The following is a 19,404-nucleotide window of genomic DNA, read 5'->3' as shown; positions in this document are numbered from 1 at the left end:
AAGTTTTCAGCGTCAAACATCGAACTTTAGGCTATGGATTTACACTAGTGGGTTTTAGTTTTGCTTTCATCTGATTCCTCCCGTGTCCTGGCTCTTCTCTTTTGGAATAAGCAGTATGTAACCTTTTAAAAAAAGTTATATCGAACATTTTAAGCGCTGAAATTCATAAAGACCTCTGGGCTTTTAAAACATGGACTATGTTTAATATTATGATAGTAACATGAGAGACCTTGAAGGACAGAAACTTGAATATTCTTAAAGCAGTGTGTTTTTAATGTCATGTCGACAAGGAATGGAGTGTTCTGTTTAGCTCTTATTATCAACTTGAAACAGTCTAGAATCATTTGAGAAGGGAGTTTCAGTTAATAGATTTCTCAATTGGCCTGTGGGCATGTGTGTAGGGGGTGGTCTTATTAGGTGATATAGAGGTCCCAGCCCACTGTGGGCAACATCATTCCCTAGGCAGATGGCCATGCTGTATGAAAAAGCTAGCTAAGCAAGAGCCTGCAAATGAGCCACCAAGCAGCATTTCTCCATGTTTTTGCCTCAAGCCCCTGTTACAGTTCCTGACCTGACTTTCCTCAGTGATGGACTGTGTGACCTGGAAGTGTAAGCCAAATAAACCCTTTCCTCCCCAATTTACTTTTGCTCATGGTGTTTGTCACAGCAACAGAAATGGCATTAGAACAAGGGATAAAGAGCCATGTATGTGTGAGAGGCTGGGACAAAGAAACACCACGGGGCTGTGACTGTGTGAGGGGGGAAATGCTGAGCTCAGCAGGGAAAACTAGTCCCCAGTCTCCACCCCAAATAGTCACTGACTATGGCTGCTATTATTCCTGGTATAATAATCAAGTAAGAGTACATCCATGATGTTCTAGATGGAAGCAGAGCCCAAGAGTCCCAGACCCCCACCCATCATAAACCATTATAAAGTGTATAAAAAAAATCTGAAATGCAATTTTCAACAGTGATGGAGCCTACTAGACAGCTGAGTCTATGGGGATCTAGGAGATGGGGAGACTCATAGTTCCCTGTTGGAAAGATGGCACCTAAAGGTCTTCTTTGCACCCCAACCTTACCTTTGTTGACAAGTATGCCCTGGTTGCACAGACAAAGGTGGGGAGAACAGGGTTAGAGGCAGGTCCTGGTCCTCTCTCCCAAGGAGCCACTCAGGAACTTACCTTAGACGAGATCTGGGAAAGTTGTTTATACACAAGAATTTCCTCTGGACGTTCTAGCTGCACTGCCCAAGAGCAAGTCACACTCAAGGTCATTTGGACAGAAAAATACTAGTGTTGGCCTATGAAGACAATCACACAAAGAGGACTGGCTATGCAACCTGCGTGTCCACTGCAAAATGAAAATGCTGAGTCCCTGGTCAAAATAAGATGAGTAATATCAGCACAGTGACAAGCACTCTTCAGAGGGTGAGACCCTGTGCAACTCCCAGGGTGACCATCTATGAAACCAACATCACTTACAGCTCAAAAGAACCAAAACAAAACCCCAAACCCAGGGTGTTTAAAATACATCGCCAGTAGAATGGAAGCCACAGAGAAATCAGACAAGAGCAGGGCCTGAGGAACATAAGCTCATCCTCACAGACCTTCCCTGGCTTCACATCCCTGGCTGCAGCCCTTCTAGGTCTATGGTGAGACACCAGAAGTGAGAATGGCAGCCTGCTGGGCTTGCAGAGGCAGTGCATGGGGATAGTCAGCTATTCAAGACTGGCAGAGCTCGGGGATTTCTGAAGAACTCTGACATTCCCCAACAATTAAGTCAAATTAACATAGTTCAAACAAAACATCTAATTTTAGCTATGTGTAACAATTCTGCCTCAACAGAACAGACATCCCTGCCTCATTCCAGGAGAGCCGTGCCAGGGAGATGCAGGCTGGAAGGCAAAGCATTCTGACACAGGCCTTCCACCCAGGCCATCGACAGATTACTTCTGGTTCCTGCCCATCCTCAAAACCCCATAGGCTCCTGGAGGCTTCCACTCCCCAGCATCTGATCAGTCTGCTGTCCCTCACACCTCCCTGTGCATTAAGAAGAAGCAGCAACCTCCCTGCCGGTGTGGAACCTGAAGCTCTGAGGCTCTTGCAATGAACTACTTTTGCCTCTCCATAGAATAGGAGAAATAACGCCTGCACAGTGGGGTATGCATGCCTGTAATCGTAGCATTCAAGAGGTGAAGGCAGGAGGATCACATGTTTAAGGCTGGCCCACCTAGGTGGTTTCAGGCAATCTTGGACTATGTAGATTCTATCTCAACACACCAATGACTGTGGATATCACTCGGTGTACATAGAGTACTTACCTCGTCTATGCAAAAGCCCTGGATTTTATCCCCAGTATTACATAAGCATAGGCAACAATAATGCCTATGTTACCTGCTCTGCTGGAGACTCAAATGCTTTAGTATTACCCTGTGTGTCTGAGCTGAAGGTAAGTCACTAGATCCATCTATTCAACTAAATGATTTAGGACCTGTGAAGATGACCTGGGTGGGCCCCGTACATGTCGAGCATGGGAAGAAAACACTCAAGCCAGTGGCTGGCAGATAAGACCCCAAGGCTTAGACCAGCCTACTGCCAGTTTCTGTGCAGCTCACAAACAAAGAATTATCTTCACATTTTCGCACGGCTGGGTGAAAATGAGTAATATTTATGAACAATAAAATCTGAGTCTGGGTGTCTTAGGGTCACTATTGTTGTGGGGAAACACCATGGCCAAAGCAACTTGGGGAGGAAAGAGTTAATTCAGCTTACACTTCCACAGTACTGTTTATACTGAAGGAAGTCAGGGCAGGAACTTGGAGGTAGGAGCTGATGCAGAGGCGGTAAAGGGGTGCTGCTTTCTGGCTTGTTCCTTGTGGTTTGCTCAGCCTGCTTTCTTATAGAACCCAAGACCAGCAGCCCAGAGATGCACCGCCCACAGTGGGTGGGCCCTTGCCCATCCATCACAAAGAAAATGCCCTACCAGCTGGCCTACAGCCTGGTCTTGCAGAGGCGTTTTCTTAAGGCTCCCCCACCCCGAGATGATGCTACCCTGTGTCAAGTTGACATAAAACTAGCCAGAACACTGAGTATTAATTAATAAACTTTATGGGTACACTGCCAGATTCACATGCTCTGTGTCTGTGGCTGCCATCCTGATCTGCCGAGCATTTGTAACAGAGACTGAAATATTACTCTCTGCTGATTCACAGCAAAAGATTGTCAGGCCCTTACTTAAACAGAGCAATGAGGGCTGCGTTGACAGACCATCAGTGCTCGTGAAACAATCTCTCTACCCAGGACGGCCAGGAAAGGTTTCTGACGACACTGCCATCCCTCTGAGGTTGATACTCAGCTCTGACTCTTGGGGGAGTCACCCCAGACTGTTCCTTGACAGGAAAGATCCAGGTCCATATGAACTGGCGTGTCCTTTGATACTACACGCTGTATCACTAACGCTGAAGAACAAACTACGTGTTTTCAGCAGGCGGTGGCTTCCAGCACACCCCAACCCACCAAACTGAATGTGGCACCCCAATAGATAGAGCACAGGAACAAGGAACAGTTTGGAATCCTCCACTGAGGGCACATTTCTCCCACCAGACCCACAGAGAGGACTACAGCTGAACCTGAGACCCATGGTTGCTGTCTCCTCTTCTGCAGGCACCGGTAGGGCCTGAATAATTTAGCACCTGCAGCAGCTGTGCTGGTTGCCTCTGGCAATAGGCCTGCTTCCACGCTGGACCACAGAACAAGGGCCCTCCCTTCTCCACATCCCTCCCTCTGTTTTAGACTCAGACATTTTGCCTCTAATAGCTGGGATTTCTCACCAGCCTGTAAAGGAGTTGGGCCTGGACACATATTCTAGAACTTGTTTGGCTGCTAAAAATAGCTGTGTGCTCTGGACAAGCCATTTCCTTTCTCCCCAGCGTGTTTTCTCTTGAAGGAGAGGCACGTGGGATCTCCCAGATCCCCTCTGAGATGTTGTCTACCTAGCGCAATGGTAAACCTGGGATCCCCACTGCACCAGAGGCTGAGGCAGGAAGATGCTTGAGTCAGGAGTTCAAAGCTGGTCTACACAACATAACAAAATAAATAAAATAATAAATACCACAAATATATGTAAGTAAAATATATAATTGGTATACATATAAATAAAAGATAGTTAGATATAGATATACATATACATATATAATGGATATGTATAAAGATATATATTCATATATAGTATATGTGTATATTATATATGTATATATACATATATGCATGTATGTGTATACACACACACATGCGCGCACACACCTGTATTCATGTCTGTGTCTAGCTCAGCCCCCATTTCCTACTCTTTGTTCTTTTTAAGAGAATACATCCCCAGGTGTTTTGGAGGCTAATGTGGGTGGGGTTAGTATGTTATTTATCAGCCAAGGAGGCTGCTACACAGAGCTCACTTAAGCTCTAGGCTTTGTGCTGGGTTTCAAAAGTGTTCAGGGACTGGGGCTTAGTCAATACTGTGTTTGCCTTACAAGGACTTTAATTCTACTTCCCAGCCCCACCCCCTCATCCCCACATACACACACAAAACTGATGCATTAGCATCTTGTTGTAACCTTGATGCTGAAGAAGTGGACATGGGCAGATTCCTAGAATTTGCTAGTCAGGCAATAGCAGAACCCTTGGACTTTAGGTTCAGTGAGAGACCCTGTCTCAAAAAATAAGGAGGGAGTAAATGAGAGAGATGCCTGAGGTTGACCTCTGGTTACCACATGCTTGTTCACCAGAACACACACACTACACAGACAGACATTTAAAATATGTTTAGCCCCTCCTATGCCCTGTCTGTCCCCTTCTCATCTTCTTTCGAGGTCAGGCATCTGGATGAAGACAGCTCTGGTTCTAGTTGTGCCTTGATGTCCCCGTGCCTCTGAATCTCGGGTGTAAAATGGGTGTTCCGTGCACCAGCCAGGACTGGGAGAGTCAGGGGAATATGAGAGATGGTATTCGTGTTATCTGCATTTCCTGTTCCACTTCCCCTGTGGAGAAAGCATCCAACACATCCGGATAATCCCAGCTGTTCTCCTGCTGAAAACTAGCAGGGTCGACAGGTGATTGGTGAGGAAACCAGAAAATGTTAGGAACTGTCATCTACAGATAATCTGGGGCTTCGGAGAAACAGGCTGAGATTTTACCCCCAGTTCTGACACTAACTTCGTGTGAAGTACACTTAGTCTCCACTCCGTGGAATAGAAGCAAGTCTCTCCATTCCGTGCAGAGATGCAAGGAAGATTGATAGCACAGTACCGTGGAAGGCATGTGGGGACCACTGGGCTCTGATCTAGGTTCCTGTGCATCTCGCTTCCCTGGACTCCCAGAGGTAGGGCATCCAAGAGCTTATCTCCCAAAACACAATCACAGAGAGTTTCTAGTTGATGGCAGCCCCAACCAAACCATTGCCTCTCTTCCCCAACCCCTGCAGAACGGCTGCTGTGGAAAGTTTTTAGCACTCATGTTTCCATGAAGACGAGGAAGCAATGCACCTGAGAATGGTGGAGATGGTCCCTGGGTCAGAGACTGACTCAAAAAGAATTCCATGGCAGAGTAATTACAGGGGCACACCTGGACACCTAGCACTAGGAAGGTTGAGGGTAGAGGACTGAGTTCAAGGCCCAACTGAGCTACATGGCGAGGCCCTGTCTCAAACGTTCAAGATGTTCTAGAGACACAAATTGGTGATAGTATGCTGACCTAGCATGTGTCAGACTCTGGAGACACAGATCAGAGACAAGATGCTGACCTAGCATGTGTCAGACTCTGGGTTCCAATCCCAATATTGTAAAAACAAAACAAAAGACAGAATTTCAGAAAACATAGAAAGTGAAAACACTAGAATTTGCCCCCAATAGATAAGTTCACTTCCAGTCTGCTTTAAATGTTTAGTGTCCCCCAAAACTTGTATGTTAAAGGCTTGGTCCTCAGGATGGCACTGTTGGAAAGTATGGTATGGCCTAGGGGGGGTACAGAGGTCTTTGGGGACATCCGTCTAAGAGGCATTCTGGGACTCCAGGCTTCTGTGATTTGAGTAGGTCCCCAGCATGTACTCCTTGTCATTGCATATGGCACCCGATCAGAGGACTAAAAGCAATATGTCTACCTGAGTATGGTCATGAGCCTCCAAAATAGTAAGCCAAAATAACCCTTTTTCTCTCTGGAAGTTAATTATATCAAGTTATAATAATAGAACAAACTCAGCGAAGCCCCTAAAAGTCTGGTTCCTAAGGCAACAGGTCTGACTGGCAAACTACAAACACATATGCCATAGAGTGCCAAATCTGCTTTCTAGGAAAAAAGAGGGGTAGACACAGATATTCAGCTCTCTTCTCCCCAGAATCAGAATTTCCTACACTCCTGTAGGCTGCACAAGACCTTGAGCGCTTGTCAGAGACAACTAGCATGTCACAGAGTCAGTCACACTGCACTGTGAATAGTAGGCCATCAGGCTCCTGTATGCCTTTGTCTACATCTGTTGCAGGTGCTCTCACCCTCTCAGAAGTCACTCTATTAAAAAAGAAGAGAAGAGGATGAGGAAGAGGAGGAGGAGAGGAGGAGGAAGAAGAGGAAGAGGGATGAGGAAGAGGAGGAGGAAGAGGAGAGGAGGAAGAGGCAGCATCTCATCTCCTTTAAATATGGCTTGCAGAGACACAGGATGTCTAAAGTACACAGGCTCTGCAGTGGCAGAGTCTGCAGAGACACATACTTACTCAAAGGACTTAACCTGCCAGGCATGAGCACAGACAACACTCCAGCAGCTGCATGGCTGCAAGTGCCCAATCAGCCCACCATCTCCTTACCTGCTCACAGCAGCATCAGCATGGAGAACCATGCACTGCTCAGGCTGGAGACAAAATGTGAAAACCCATAACCCTAGTAGGGTAACTTTCACATGCTTGTCAACACTCATCTATCTACCTTTGAGTCTGCAATCCTAGACATTTAGACCATGACATAGGACAATGGGAAGAAAACAGTGCAAACAAGCAGCCCTGTGGGGTGCTGCTAGTCCAGGACACAGAAAAGCCCACAGCTGTCAGCTAATGAGTGGCCTGTAAGCCATGGGAGAGTTTGCTCCCACCCTAGAGGCCATAGGGAGTGATAGGGAGTGACTGAAGGGATCAGTGAAGGTGAGTGACAACCATTGGTTTTGTGTTTTTATAAAAGTAACTCTAGGGACTGGAGAGATGGCTCAGAGGTTAAGAGCATGGGCTGCTTTTCCAGAGGACCTGAGTTCAATTCCCAGCAACCACATGGTGGCTCACAACCATCTGTAACTCCAGTCCAGGGTTTCTGACACTCTCTTCTGATGTCCATAACCACCAGGCCCACCCACAAGTGGTGAGCATACATACATGCAGACAAAGCATCCACACACATGAAATAAAATATTTGTAACATCACTCTGGTAACAAGAAGAAATACTGGTTTGGACAGACAAGAGTGGCAAAGCTTCTTGGGAATGGAACAATTGACATCAGAGTACAGGAAGCCCCCGCACCGTGGTGACCATCTATCCTTTAAAACTCTGTATTACTATTGTGTGCACATGGTGAGTGTAAGCATGTGTGCCATTGCGTGTGTATGAAGGTCAGAGGACAGCTTTGTTCTCTCCTTCCACTTTTATTTGGTCTCTGGGGATAGAATCCAGGTCACCACTCTTACACAGCTGGCATCTTTCCTGTGAGTCATCCCCCTTTCCATCCTGACAGCTATCAAAGTTCTTCATGAGCCCGTTGGTGGCACAGCTGGCCCTCATATGAGCTGCATTCAGCACTTTTCTCCATCCTCGTTGTGGTGACAATGTTGACATTTGGGTCTGAAGTGCTCAAGTTAGGAGCTAGGTTGTGTACAGTGGTAATGCACTTAGCTAGTGTGAGGGAAGTCCTGGATTCCATCTCTAACATTGTACGAGACAAATGGACAGACAGATAATAGATTTATACATTTATTTCACGTTACATGCAGTTTAAATGTCCTCCAAATGCAGCTGTGTTCAACAAGAAGTCAAAAGTCCATTATGTGTGAAACAAGGAAGAAGACATATATGTATATAAATGTATACATATATATGTATCCATATATCCATGTATCCATATATCTCTCTATGTATGTATCCACATATATATATATATATGTGTGTGTGTGTGTGTGTGTGTATCATATATCTATATATGTAAGTATGTATATATGTGTATCATATATAAGTAACCATATATATGTATTCATATATCCATATACATAAGTATTCATATATCCATATATACACATATATACATATATATTTATATTTAAAAGATGCTTTGTCTATGGTTTGCTCAACCTAAAGCAGAATAAAAGTGCTCTCCCTCCAGAATTCAGTAGTAGTATCATGGTTCCCAAGACCGACAAGTGAGCAGTAGGCACTGGGTTCCAGCCACCCTCAGTTAGAGGACACTGATGGTGGGATTTACCACACATCTATCAGACCTGCCCTCCCTGTCTCTAGTCAGCACCACTTGACCTCAGAGCAGAAGCTCTCTAGTTTCCAGGGTCAATGGTAGAAATCACCATAGCTCTTTGACTAGCTGTAAATAGATCTGCTAAGTATCCATGCTAAGGGGAAAGGCTATGTCTACAAATCTAACGCCATTCCTGCAGACAGTTCAGGCTCCAGAGCTATTCTGATTTAATCTGTTTCTGATTCTTTGGGTCAGATTCACACTTCTCCAGTCTTTCCTGGTTCATTTAACAAAACTCTGGCACTATTAAATATACACCTTTATAACCATCTCTGTAAAGAAACTCGTAATATTTAAACAACATGCAAATGGGACTAAATTTTCATGTTTTAAGTCTTTTTAGGAATAAAGAGGAAAACTCCAATGGCTATGTTTTCTGGAATCTTATTTATCCACTGAGACATAAGGTTCTCTTTGTCACTCACATATCCACAACCTGTTCGTGCCTGTGTTGGGGTTTTAGATTACCTAGAGCGGTAGCAGAAGGTGGGAGTGGGAGCTGCGTACTTGACCTGAAATCACTGAGTGCCTCCTTCATCCTTGGTACCTACACATAGTAAGCCTCCTTACACAACACTGAAGTCCTTGTGATGTTCCAGCGACCTTACTCATAGACATCTGGGCCTGTTGCAGGCAGGATAGCTTTATCTGGTGGTCATTTGGACTTGGGAGGCAAGGTTGAAATTGAGCTCTAACAGAAGAATTTCTGTTAATGTAGTAAACCAAGTTTAGATGCAGGAAGCTCTAACAGCAAGTGGAAGCCTTCATCTTTAAGGTCTTGAAGATACTCGCAGTTTCTCTCAGAGATGACAGCTTGGTAGACACATAGAAGACCAAGCTGCCCAGGGGTAATGAAGCTGGGACTTCATCTCAGGAAATCAGGAGGCCAAGGAACATTTCAAGGAGGGAGCAAAATTGATCTGCATGCTTGGAACTTCACCCTGGATGCAGAGCTCAGTATGAAGCCCAACAGCCATTTCCATGTTGGTTTACAACGGACTTCTTCCACGTCCAGATGTCCCAGGGACCGTGGCTCAGCTGTACGTTGAGCCAGGACACTGTCACCTACTTGGCTGTAGTTCATAACACCTTGGGATTCTTAATTGAGTGTGACATCATCTTTCAACTCCAGCTTCCCTCCCCAGTAGGCTGTGCTCGGATGTCCCCGTTGACAAGCGGGGCAGCCTTTGTCTTTTTCTTTTCCTTCTGTGCATAAATTATCTGCATTGGTTCTTTTTTAATTGTGTGAGTACAGAGGAGAGTCGAAAGGAAAACTTAAATCACCGAGAAACACACATCAAAGCTGATTTGTGTTGCTGAGTGTGGTGATGGATGCTTGCACTGCCAGCATTGAGAGGGCTGAGTCCAGGTTTTCAAAACCAGTCTGAGTAACACAGAAACATTCTTCTCCCTAAAGCATTTCTTCTAAATGTATAGCATGCTGTTAACTGGGTAGTTGAGTGACAGTGCCTTTCTAAAAGGTAAGTTGGGCAGGGAGTGCTGGCAGATACTTACAGTCCCAAGGCAGAAGAGTAGGTGTTTGAGGTATGCTTGGGCAGTTTAACAAGACCCTGACCCCCTTTTAGGGGTGGGGATGTGGGGTGAACCATGCCTGCTCATGTGGAGGCTGGAGTTACCTGCTGAGTGTCTTTCTCTTCCTTGTCCATCTTGTCTTTTGAGAGAAGGTCCATCATGGAACCTGGAGTTCACGAACTGACTTGAGGGGCTGCCAGCAAACTTCGAGGATCTGCCCCTTTTCCCAGCCCTGCAGTTACAGGCACACAGTACTGCACCCAGATCCTTGTGGGTGCTGGAGATCCAACTGAGGCCCTCATGCTTGTGCAGCAAGCAATTTATTCACGGAGTCACCAACCTAACCCAAAACACTGTCTCAAAACAGAAACTTTTAAAAATGGCTAGGCCCAGTGGTAGTAAGCTTGCACGGCATATACAAGGCCCTGGACTCATTTTCTGATAACACCTACACATACTCAGAGAGTCAGGGAGAGAGAGGGAGAGGGAGAGGGAGAAGGAGAAGGAAGAAGGGGGGAAAGGGGGGAGAGATGGGGGGGAGAGGGCAAGAGGAAGGGGGGGAGGTAGGGAAGAGGGAGAGAGAAGAAGAGAGAGGGAGAGAAAGGGAGGGAGGGAGAGGGGGACTTGCCCTCTCTAGTCACTGGGTATGACTCCATCCAGTAACATTCTTTAGCTCTTGTCTTTTTTCTGCCCAGCCATATGCACCATATTTGAAGTACCCAGAATGTCTACATTCCCAGCCTTGCTAGAGGGCACAGGGTTGAATAGACCCCCACACATATTTAACATGTTCCCATATATTCTCTCCCTGTCAGGAAGCTACTTAAGGGCATATTTCTGAGAAGGCACCTGTCCTCTCCATTGCTCCACTCATTACCAGCTCAACAACACATGCCACCAACTACCTCCTCAAACACCAAGTCAGAGATGAGCCCCTCCCTGTTAGAGCGGAGACCCACTGAATCCCACAAGCACACATATCTGCGTCACCCACTTTTGATATCAATGTCAATGCAAATATGCTGACACAGTCAAAGGGAGCATGGAGCTGTCTGGGACTACTCCTCTCCACTGCTCACACAGGGCACTCCACGAACCAAACAACTCTCTAGCTTTTCATTGGCTTTTGGTCCCTACCTGCTGTCCCAGCTCAGGACAACCTGAGTGTCAGTGTTTTCTCTGTCTTGCTTACCTCAGATTGTCTTGATTACCTTCTCTACCTCAGGGCCTCCTCTGTCCTCCTGATTGGACCCACTTCAGTCTGTGGTGTTGGCTACCACTGCTGAGCCAACAGCTCCTGCCCACTTCAGACAGTTCCAATTGACCTTAGAAGTCTGCGTGTACTCTGTGCATTCCTTGTAAAATGCAAAGGCTCTCAAGAACAGGACAAAGGAGAAGAGAATGGCTGAAGGCCGCTGCTGTTCATTTACACACACGAGCACACGATGAAATGATTGTGTGGCCAAGATGCTGACTGTGTGCAGGCAGAGACCTCTGAATCAGAAGGTTGGGTGGAAACAGTCATGTTTCGAGACAGACTAACCACAAGGAAAGCAGACTCTGTGCACTGAGTCTTTATCCACTCCTTCCTCTGGACTCTCAGCGAGGAGTTCCCAGCCACCAAGTAGGCTGCTCTAAGACATCTGTGGAAGCCTTTGAATGCTCAGGAAGCAGCTGCAACCAGAGTTCAGTGGCTTTGTGCTAAGCCTCTAATTTGTAATCCTTTCACTTCGGAGAAGGGCAGCTATACTCATCTTTGGCATTCCTCAGTCTTCCCTCCACAACAACGACAACAACAACAACAGAAGGGCAATCTTTTCAGAGGCAAAGGATCTGGTCACATTAGCAATTAATGAGAAAAAAATTCCAAAATGTTATCTGCCTTGGCTTGACCATCTGTATTGCAGGTTTTCTTTCCTGGAGACTAGGTTGTGATTTGTGCTCCTAAAATCCAGATTCCCCCTCCCATAAAAGTCCAGTTAGACCCACAATCCAACATGTTTCCTCTTCTGTATGTTCTAGACCCTAGAGTCATTGGCCATGGCATTGGGTGTGACTATTCTCAGAAAAACCAGAAACCACTTGGATGTTACCTGCTGCTGGGCAGCTCTACACAGCACTGGACTTTCACAAAGCCTGAAATATCCAAGTCTGGCTCACAATAGAAACTGCCACCACAGGTGACTGAGTGGGCACGCGGTAATAAACCTATTCCGAACAGGAACTTCATTTCTTTCCAGAAAATGAAATGAACATGTGGTTTAAAGCACCTATTTCTCATTTATTAGCACGGAGACAATAATGTGCCAGCCTTCCCAGATGAACATTAACATTTCACACTGAGGTTTGGCCATGGAGTTTAATTAAAAAACAATTAATTAGCTCTGGACTATCAGATATCCATCACCGTAACAAATACCTGATGTAATCATCTTATTAGGAAGAAAGGCCTATTTACTGGCTCACGGTTTTGGAGGTATCAGTCTGTGAAAGTCTGTTGCTCTGCAGCCTGTTGTTGCATCCTGAGCTGCCCCACGTTGGGTGCCAAAAATGTTGAGGACCACTCTTCCCCAAGCTTGGGGGCTCAAGTGTTGTGGACCGTTCTGTCGATGTTGGAACCCACACTGCCAAAGCCTTGGGGGCTAAGTGTTAGAGCCCACATACCCCGAGTCATAGGGTATGTCCTCGGGTTGGGGTTCAGCAAGAGAGAGAGTGAGGACGGACACGAAGAATGGAGAACAGACAGAGTGTGATTCAGTCCCATTTATTCTTCAGTCTCTCTTCTTAGTCCAAGTCCCAAGTCTTGAGTTCCTAGTCCCTAGTGCCTCCAAGTTCCAAGTTTCCAGTTCCAAGTTCTAGTGCCTAATGTCTAAATCCAAGTTCTTCCTCCAAGTGCCTAATACCTAATAATTACCTGTTGTTTTCTTCTGTCTGACTCTGCCTTTTTATATGTCTCACTTTTAAGCCACGCCTCTAAGTCACACCCTTAAGTCACGCCCTTAGGTCTTATCTCTAAATCTGATCTCTAAGTCACGCCCTTAAGTTACACACCTTTCGGTCTCACACACCCAAGGGAAGATCCTGGGTATCTAAAACAAGATGTTATCAGAGTGTGCTCAGCTGTTATAGGCTAATGTAATCAAGTCTCTTGTCAGGGTATATGGCTCAAGATGGCTGCAAGGATGATAGCCGCCTTCTGTCGGCTCCCCACAGCCTGTGATGAGATGACCATGTGACCGTGGGGAAAGCTTGGCAAAGGCAAACCTCTCACTTTCCCACTGAGGCACAAGAGAAAGGAAGAGACTCAAGAGGTTAAGCTCCCACAATGCACTTCTAGGCTAAATTCCCAGGTAACCTGAAGATTTCCCTCACGTGTCCACCTCAAAAAATGTCCCAACACTTAACTGAAACACCTGGCCTGGGACCACATCTTCAATACAAGGACTTTAACGGACATTTCCGACACAAGGTCAGTAACCATCCTGTATAATTCTGTGTAACTCTAACCTCTACTGTGCAGAACGTTCACATGTTCTCAACATGTGAAAACAGAAGAAACGAAGTTAAAGTTAACATCTTGTCATTGCTGAGAAGCCTGAAGCAAAACTGGTAAGCAAGCAGCCTTTGCCAGGGTGAAAAAGACAAAAGTTTGGGGGCCAAGCCACAGACTCGTGTGCCTTCCTAAGGAGGTCCACAGTCTGGCTGGATTTCAGCTTCTGCCTTGCCTGCTTTTATGGGATAGCTGTGGGGGGAGCGTAATCTGCAAAACAGCGTGCCGGGCATGCGCACTGGGCATGCACGCTGGGCATGTACGCTGGTTATACACAGGCAGTTTTTCTGCTAGTTTGCTCTAGTTTACAGCCGGGAAGTGAAAATAACCCCCAAAGAGTACCATACTGCAGGGAAGGAAGAGCTGGGCCGGCAACGGGCTTGAGGCAAGCTGGGAAAAATCCTGTCTCACCCACAGCCAGCACCTTTCACAGCTAGAGCAAGGAGGGCTGCTTCTGGTTCTATGAGGTTCTCCGTATACTACAATCGAATGTTAAAACAGGGTTACCAAAGTGTTGATATGTTTTAAAGTCTTGCAATCATCAATAAATTGATGCTTTTAATAATTCCCGTGCAGTGCACACATTACACAATTCTAAAATGAAACTGGGACTTCGCACACACACATATCAACTCACTACAGCATGTGCTAGGAAACTGGCTTAGCCACAGGACCCAGGTTTGAAGACAGGGAACAGCACTCCCCAGCCTTACAGCTCAACCTTTGGGTGGAGTTTTTAAACCCATTTGGACACAACAGAAGTTTAAACTTGAAGCTCTTGGCAAATGAGAGTCCTGGGCCAGCATGACTACTGCCTATCTTTCCATCTTCAATACTGCTCCCACTATATTCCACAATATACCCACTATATACCCCACTAAATACCCACCACACACACACACACACACACACTATATCCCACCAACTACCCTCTATATACCCCACTAAATATGCACCATATATATGTATATATTATATACATATACTATTATATTATATTGTATATATTATATACATATGTTATATATGTATATATTATGTATGTATATATTATATACACATATAATATATTATATATAGTGGATATATATATATATATACTATATCCCACCAACTACCCCACCCTCTCAACCTCCCAGAGCTTGAACAAAGAATGAGAGTTGAGAGCTCCTGTGTGCCTGCAGCTAGGGTAGGATCCCTCGTTGTCTATCCACAAGGTTTTGTCTCCTTGAGACCCTGTTAAGAAACTGTTGTTCCAAACAGCTAAAAACCTCTTGACATGTGGACACCCTGCAAGGAATAACTACAAGCTCGCCAGCAGAATGCCGCACTGAATGATCGGGTCATCCCCCTGCCTGCCTGAAGTTCTATTGCTGTGCAGATGACTTGGAAACGATGCAGGAGGCTCCCTTCCAATACCCCCCAAAGATGGCCAAGGAGTGTCATTTCCACCTGAATCCGTGCCGCAGCCAAGACACAGCCTAGGCCAGCAGAAACAAACATAATTCACTCTTCAAACTATCCATTCTACAGGCATCCATTGCATGTCACTTGTGTATAAAGTACTGATCTAGGTGGTGGGTGCCCAGTCATACACAGAGCATACTATAAGCTTTCCCTGCATCTAGGATGAAGCAGATGGGCAGAATCAAGGCCAAGGAGAGAGCCCAGTTAACACTACCCAGGGCTCACCCAGGATGCTCACAGGTATTGATGTAGCCGGCTTGGGACCCCTGACAGTAGTTCTGTCTCCTACCCAATCACTCACTGTTGCTACCTTGAGTTCCACCCCTCCTCACTCCTCTGCCTCATTTTCTCTCCAACCTCCATGTCCTCCCCTCCCCACCCCAGCTTCAAGCTCTAGACAAGCACAAAAAGCACATGAATCCTCATTTTCCCAGCTCTAGAAAAACTGTCCTTTTTTAATGCAAATGCCTGCTTTACACGGGCCTTACCACTTATTCCTTTCCACTGTACATAACAGTAAGTGTCATAAATGCTGTGCCTTGCTTTTTAAAAACAATAAGATATAATTAGCTACAGCTAGGAGTAGCAAGGGCTTGGTGAGGATGTCGCTACTTAACCAGAAACCTGAATGAAGCATGTTCAGTGCTCCTGAGCTGAACACCAGTCTGTGTACTGAGGTCCCTATGTCAGTCAGTCAGCACGTCACAACTTCAGCCTCCACCCCTGATGCGCAGCACCCTCGGCGAGCACCTTCCCACACAGTATCATAACTGCAAAAGCTGCAACCACTGTTCAGGTTACAACCACGGTTATTCCTACAAATGGGAGGGACGCGGTTCTGCTCAGTCAGCCCCAGTTAAGCAGTTACCCGAGACTGACACCTTTCTTTCCTTCTAGTAAATTCACAGTGTCCTTGGCTCAGGGACCCACTGCCATAAATTGCCGTGTCTCTGTAGTAATGTATCTATCCATTTTTATGTAGGAAGTCCTTTTTTTTTTTTTTTTTTTTCTGTACTCATGGAAGACAAGGGAGATGACTCTGGAGCCTCTGGGTCATCTGTGAGATCAGCTAAAGAGCAATCCCCCACTGCTTGATTTTAATATGTTATATCTTGAAACATTCCTTCTCTAGTAAACACTGGGTTTTAGACCTTACCTCATATGAACCCTCAAGTCAGTGTTCAGCCCACTTCTTAACATAGATATGGTGGAACTTTCTCTAAACCCTCCTTTGGGCTAGGGGTATAGCTCAGTGGAAAAGCACCTGCTTAGCAAGCACGGGCCCTGGATCTGATACTCAGTGTCCTTCACTAAATGCAAACAAACAAATAAATGCTCCTTTCTGTATTGCCTTCTGTCCTTCTTTCTTCTAGGGTCTCCCACCTTCTTGCAGTTTTGCTGTAGGTGTTAGCTATATTACCTTATGTGACTGTCCAGAACACCTCACGATTACCGTGAAATGCAAACAAAAGCATCCCCAAATACCCCCATAATGTGTCCTCCAATAAAGAATATGTCCTGGGAGTTCACATCATCGCTATCAGTTTGGATGAAAAACTTCCTGGTTGTTGTACCAATCATAGCCTCTCAAGACACTGCAGAAAACCATGAAAATCTGTATGGAAGATTTCCGAACACCTACTGACGCAGTATGCTGTGACCAGCTAGTAAGTCAAAACAGCGCAACCCAGGGACAGGGAATCTATTATCATCCAGGACTGAAATGTGGAGCAAAGTTTACCAAGAATGCAAAGACAAAGATTTAAGACATAGAATGACTCTCCAAATCACCGTGTTTCATAGACGCATGTCACATGCAATCAGTTAGGAAGTAAAATTAAAGAGAGTTTTGTTTTTGCTGTTAGTTGAACTGTTATCTCTGGTGTCGGAAATATGAAGAGGAAGATCCAGGCAAGAACTGAGATGAGAATGTGGAATTGAGTTTTCCTCCAAGATCAAGAACAGGAATGGAAATACAGAGGCCCAACACCATTGCTGAGAAAGCAGAGGAGCGCTAGGCTTTCTTAGGAGACTTCCCTGCATAACCTATGGAATTGGCATCTGAGACCCTAACATGGGACTCTCCCTATAAGTGGCACCAACCCAAACTCTGATTCACTGTTGGTTGGGGAAAGACCTCTTGCTTAAGGAGTGTGTCATGCTGAAATTACTATTTACACACAAGATGCCAATATTGGGGCAGGGGGGAGAGGGAGAGAGAGAGAGAGAGAGAGAGAGAGAGAGAGAGAGAGAGAGAGAGAGAACACTATTGTATTTTTCAGGGGTATAGGAACACCTAGCATGGTGATTCTTTAGGTTAAGAGTCTGAGAACATCTCAGCCTTGCCCAGTGTCATTTCCTGAAAAAGAGCCCTATCAGTCCTGCCACCTACTGCGAAGTAGACTGTCCCCTACACTGCTGTCAACCTCAGCTGCCATATTTCCTTCTCAGAACGAGTCAGTTTCAGGTAGGGATTCTTTCCTAAGCAAGGGCAGTGTCTCTGTGGAGAAGCTCCATGAACCCAAATTCTCTGGCCAGGGGACGTTCCTGCAGGCACACATCAACTTCTCTGGGTTAAAATGGCTCTCCGAAGCTAGGGTCCAGCTCTACCTTGGACTCCCAGAATTCCATCCACAGGCTCTCCTAGCCTGTGCAACCCTGAAGCTCTAGCCGACAGTAGAGTGCCCTGCTTAGTCGCCAGGGACATCCAGGTGCTTGTAATTAGACCGTGGGGCTAAACTAAGAAGGTTCTTAGCCTTCCATGATCTGAAAGAAGCAAATAGCAACAGTTGCTTTCAGGGGGCTGGATCCCTGGGATGTCTCAGCACAGACCCTTGTCCCATGAAAGACTGCCCCAAGATGACCCATGGCAGAGCCCTTCTCCGACCAGGCCTTGGGTCAGGCTGGAAAAGCCCTAGCGAGGCTTCTAAGGGAATTCCTCGTCCCTGCCACCAGTGCCTCCTCTAGAATGACCTTAACATAAAATGTTGCCAAATGCCCAAGGGGTGAGTTGCGCCTTCCAGGTCCACCCGCGGACCCACAGGGTCAGGAAGGGATCGGGAAGGGCAGTTGTCCCAGTTCGTCCTGAGAGATCTGGGGGAAGATGCTCTCTCTGGCGGCGCAGGAGAACTCACTAGTCACCTGAGCAGGAGGAGACAGTACCACCTCTGGAGCTCCTGCCCTGTTCACCCAAAGCAGCTTCCCGAGAAAGCCAGGCGGGCAGCCCTGCGCCCCGCGGTGCAGCCCCTTACCCGCTCTGCCACCCCGGAGGCGGCAAAAGTTCCTCCGGAGCGCGCGGGCCTCTGTTCAAGGTGCTGAAAGGAGTCTGGGGCGGCTCGCCCGAGCCCCGGGGCCGCTCGCTGCTCGCCCTGCCCGCCTCCCCCCTGCCGTTCCCCGCGGGGTCAGCCCGAGCGTGGCCGATCGCCTTCCCGCAGCTACTCCGGGCGCCTCGGTGCGGGGCCGCCGCCGCCCCCTTACCTTCTTCTTGCGGTCACGGGAGCGGTTCCGCCGCTTCCTGTTGGATTCCTCCTTCTCCTTCTGCTCCTGGAGGGCCTGCGCCTCGATGTCTTTGATTTTCTTCAGCTGTTTGGCCGCCTGAGCCATGGCGGGTCGCGGCGCTCGGTCCCCGCCTCCCGGGCCCGCGCCCTCTGCGAGCCGGCGGCGACGACACCCTCCCGGGGAGAGCCGGGCTCCCTTAGCTGCGCAGGGCGCGAGCTTCTCCCCGGCGGAGGCGGAAGGCTGCGGCGCCCGGGGGCCGGGGCGCGGGGCGGAGGGCGAGGAGAGGCCGGCGCGCGGCTACCGGAGCCCCGGGGTGGCGCCTCCCGCCGCGGCCGGAGCTCGCTCGCCCGCGCCCCGCACCGGCTCTGGGCTCGCCGCGCGCCCTCGCCGCGCCCGCCCGCCCGCCCGCCCGCCCGGGCCCCCCCTCTCCTGCGGCGGCGGCGGCGCGGGGGGCGGGAGGGAGGAGGCTCGTACTGCGGCGCGGGCCGCGGAGGGCGGACTAGCGGGCTCGCGGGAGGAGCGGGGGCAGCTCGGTGCGGTCGCCCCACCAGGCTGGGCACCGGGCGCTGCGAGCCGGCGCTGGGTCCCCACTGCAGCGGGCTTCCGGGGTGGGGGGCGCGGGACGCCTTGGGGGCGACGGGAACAAAGCGGGGCCGCTCCGCCCGGGCCCGGCGACCCTGCGGACCGGTGTGCCTGTCGGCCGAGGGAATGCCAGCATCGCCCGGCCGAGCTGGGGAGCGTGGGACCCAGGCGCCGCTGCGGCACGGACTCCGCTAGCGCTGATCCTGGCCCGGGCCGCCCTCCGGCA

The 19,404-nt window shown here is 47.9% G+C and overlaps 1 protein-coding gene across 4 annotated transcripts in view; it reads right to left on the bottom strand.

The window, feature by feature from the left end:
• The window catches only part of Ank1 (ankyrin 1), a 176,127-nt gene extending 157,276 nt beyond the window's left edge, over positions 1 to 18,851 (bottom strand). For 2 of the 4 annotated variants that reach the window (XM_076913908.1, XM_076913912.1), the window contains exon 1: positions 18,576 to 18,757. In XM_076913908.1, the coding sequence (XP_076770023.1) occupies positions 18,576 to 18,701 (126 nt within the window). In that variant the 5' untranslated portion in view covers positions 18,702 to 18,757. Of the gene's footprint in view, positions 1 to 18,575 lie in introns of all 4 variants that reach the window. The other 2 variants (XM_076913909.1, XM_076913911.1) reach the window with 2 other exon arrangements.
• Between the last annotated feature and the right edge of the window lie 553 nt (positions 18,852 to 19,404).

Source organism: Arvicanthis niloticus, chromosome 16 (genome assembly GCF_011762505.2).
Source record: "Arvicanthis niloticus isolate mArvNil1 chromosome 16, mArvNil1.pat.X, whole genome shotgun sequence".
NCBI classification, from domain to species: domain Eukaryota; kingdom Metazoa; phylum Chordata; class Mammalia; order Rodentia; family Muridae; genus Arvicanthis; species Arvicanthis niloticus.
The sequence above is the reverse complement of the archived record's forward strand: the minus strand, read 5'-3'. Positions and strand labels throughout refer to the sequence as shown.